The 3,560-nt window shown below is 30.3% G+C and overlaps 1 protein-coding gene across 1 annotated transcript; it reads right to left on the reverse strand.

The window, feature by feature from the left end:
* Positions 1-1,629: 1,629 nt before the first annotated feature.
* On the reverse strand, positions 1,630-2,545 carry LOC123210933 (ethylene-responsive transcription factor 1B-like). The gene has a single exon (XM_044629432.1). It carries the CDS (start codon positions 2,474-2,476, stop codon positions 1,814-1,816), a length of 663 nt encoding a protein of 220 aa, XP_044485367.1. The 5' UTR covers positions 2,477-2,545; the 3' UTR covers positions 1,630-1,813.
* Positions 2,546-3,560: the final 1,015 nt, after the last annotated feature.

Consider the following 3,560-nt stretch of genomic DNA (forward strand, 5'->3'; position numbering starts at 1 on the left):
AAATTGTAAAAATTTAATTATTTATATAACTTGATACAGTAATATTTAATTGAATGATTTTAAAATAAAAAATAAAAAAATCAGACCACTCAATTATAAATTGTTATTTTTATTTATATAAATAAGTTAATAAAATTTATTTATATGTATAGTTTTATTCAAATAATAAACCTATGTCCCCAAAGTTGATATGAGAGGAAGGCTTGTTTATATAATTGTAGGAGACACATAAGCAATGGATTCTTACGCCCTTGGGAAATTGAATCTTTAACTTTCTTTTTATAATATACTATAATTGAGAGGAAATTATAAGAGTAATATTATGTGTACCTATTTTTGATATATAATTTATGCACACAGTGATGTGTTATCATATAATTAAGTGATTTTAAAACATGTCACATATGATAAAGAAACATCCAATCATATGATAACACATCATCTGTGTACACAAATTATATACCAAAAATAAGTATACATAATTTTATTGTATAAAATAATAGATTTTTAGTATATGATTAAAAAATAATAATAATAAACTAATCATTCACTTTTAAAAGAAAAAGAATGAAAATAAATAAATTTTTGTTTAAAATTCTAATTCTTTATATCATTATGTGATTAAATAATATTTTATATTTAATTTTAAATTATTTAATTATATAATAATATATTATCTGTATATATAAATTATATATAAAATATATATATTTTTATTCAATTAAATAAGTATGTTTTGTTAAAACGTGACCAAATTGATTTAATGAAATTCCAAAGCTTAATTCATGACTAACGAACACTTAATTAGTAACTTTGAATTGACTGTTTTATACTTTGACTACCCTCACTTGTTTGAATGGAATTTTCAAACTCATCCAAAGACTACATTAATTGTTTATGGAGACACAGCTAACAATATTGACTGTGGCTACCGCCTTCAAAGGAACCGCCTTAAGCCTATAGGAAAATTAAAAGCAGAAAGGTAGACATGTGGATAACCTATTATTTAATTCATGCAACTTGGTGACTAGCAGATTTCAGACTTATCGCGTCAGTAAGCAAGCTGAAGACAGGAATAATTCGGTTCGCAAGCTGAAGACGTGAGAAATTTTCCCTATGGAATAAGACAGAATTCTCTATCTAAAAATTAAAACATTTCATCCTTACCATATTATAGGGACCAAAATGTTAGTAGAAAAATCTATAAGATTAAAAGTTACTTGCCCTAATCATCGGATGAAATAGTTGTTATCTTCGAATCTTCAATAAATAAAGTCCATCAATATCAATAGCGATTGAATAAAGATAAGTTTGTAATTTTTATATATAAATAATAATATATTATTATATAATTAAAAATTAAAAATAAAATAATAATTAATTATATAATAATATATTATCATTTCTTTATAAAATTATATTCATGATACCGGTGAAAGCGACTACTCGATATGCACGCATAAAGAAGTTGCGTAAACAAAAATATCTCTTGCGCATGAATCCTGTCAAATCAGTAGAAGAAATATTAGCTGTCACCTCAGCTGATACCACCAAACTAATTTAAAAATGTTATTCAAATGATTGATCGTCATCAACGAGAGCTTCTTCAAAGAATCGTGAGAAAAGAAGTTGTAATCCAGCCCACCACATAAATGTATAGAACAGACATTATTTAGATACACAGTTACCCCGATGCCTCCGAAAAAGGGAAGGTTTTGGGATTCAATATTACAAAATTCTAAATCTCCTAAAAAAACAAAATAAGAAACATATATGAAACAGAAAAAAGATTAAAAAAAAAAAAAAGGATAAATTATGTCTTTGAAACTGGCAGTTCTGTGTTTTGATCCGATGAAGTTAGCAGCTCTTCCAAATAATCAGTTCCTAAATCTTCCAACACCACCACATTTTCAATCCTCACTTCTCTCTCTTTCTTCTTTTTGTTTATCATTTTCTTCCTCATAGAGTGTTTCCTCTTGAGTGCCACCACCGGTGAACACCCGTCCTCCAAACTGCACTTCATCTCTCTTAGAGATTCCTCAACCCTTTCCACCGGAAAATTGAGTATCGCCGATGAACCCCTCATTGAAAAAGCGGCTTGATCGTAAGCCAAAGCAGCTGCTTCTGCGCTATCGAATGTGCCTAGCCAAACCCTTGTACCATGTCTAGTTGAATCCCTTATTTCTGCAGCAAACTTGCCCCATGGCCTCCGCCTAACTCCTCTGTAAGATTTTTCTTTACTCCGATTCTCTTCAATCCCCCAACTCATCTCTTCTTCCTTCACTCTGTTGACAGATGTGGCTTCTTGTGTTGCCTCGGCTATTAATCCGTACAGAAGCATTTCTTCTGAGTCGTTTTCATTGAAAGGAAGAGAGCTGTTATTGACGGAAAAGCTTTGAGAGAGAGATTCCGGTGAGCCGAAAGAGGATTCCGGCGATGAAATTGAATTTGGGGAGTAAAAGGAGAATGAATCCATCGAAATTTGATGGAGAATTTTGGGACTTTCTCTGTTTCTACACTCTGTTTTCTTCAGTAGTGCATGTTTTTCAGTGTGCCAAAATTAAGCACAGAAGCCTTCTTATACCCTGGGAAATAATAAAAAAAGGCTAAAATAGTCCATAAGAGTGAAATTACCAAATGGCACAATCAGTTGGTTAAATGAACACGTGGGTAAATTGAGACATGGCGGACAGGTCAGCAATGAAGTTTGTGGAGCTGCCAGGATGGACGTTACGGCTTTGTTTATCCAGAGTAACGATATTGATTTTTCTCCCTGTGACCGTTAAATCGCCGTTAAGTTGAGCAACAGCAAACTTTTTCCCATTTTCTGTTATATTTTGCCATTCAAAATTGAGAAGACAAAAGGAAAAAAAGGGAAAATTTTAGACTGATCATATAATTGTCTTAGGAAAAATAATTATTTGATTTTAATACTGACGAAGAATAAAAAAAGAAAAGGTCAATTAACTCATGAGAAAATTTCATTGATTTTGGAGAAGGAATATGCATCATTGAGGCTTTGAGAGATGACTAAATAAAATACAAACAACATTGGATTCATCACCTTTTGTTCCTTTCAAAACTCAATCTCCTGTTCCTTCTTTCTATGAACTATGTGATTTGTCTTTGTTTTTCTTTTAAAATGTATATTTTTTTATGAAAATATTATTAAAACATTTTATAATTAAAATAATTTTTTTTCATGTTGTATGATAAAACTATTTCTCCACTAAACTTATTAAATGAAATCTAAAAAGAAATCAGTTATTATGAAACGATAACTTAAAAGAATGATAACTAGACACATTATCAATTTAATTTAGTATAAAGGTTGGCACGACCTACGAATTTTATACATAGTCTAAACTTGAGAAATTTGTAGGCTATGTCAAGAGCCTCATAAGAAAGTCTGCGACTAACAAAATAGAACCCCCAAAAGTAAAAATTTAAAAATAAAAAAATTTATATTTTTACTGGTTGTCTCACAAAAAGGCCCCACGAAAGCACAACTTGTTGTGCTATAAGCCACAAGGTTTGGTAGGCTAGCATAACTTGTGGCA

The sequence above is a fragment of the Mangifera indica genome, chromosome 3, assembly GCF_011075055.1.
Source record: "Mangifera indica cultivar Alphonso chromosome 3, CATAS_Mindica_2.1, whole genome shotgun sequence".
NCBI classification, from domain to species: Eukaryota; Viridiplantae; Streptophyta; class Magnoliopsida; order Sapindales; family Anacardiaceae; genus Mangifera; species Mangifera indica.

Bases quoted from the DNA above. Each gene is read 5' to 3' on its own strand.
- LOC123210933 (XM_044629432.1), bottom strand. From the start codon at position 2,476: ATGGATTCATTCTCCTTTTACTCCCCAAATTCAATTTCATCGCCGGAA.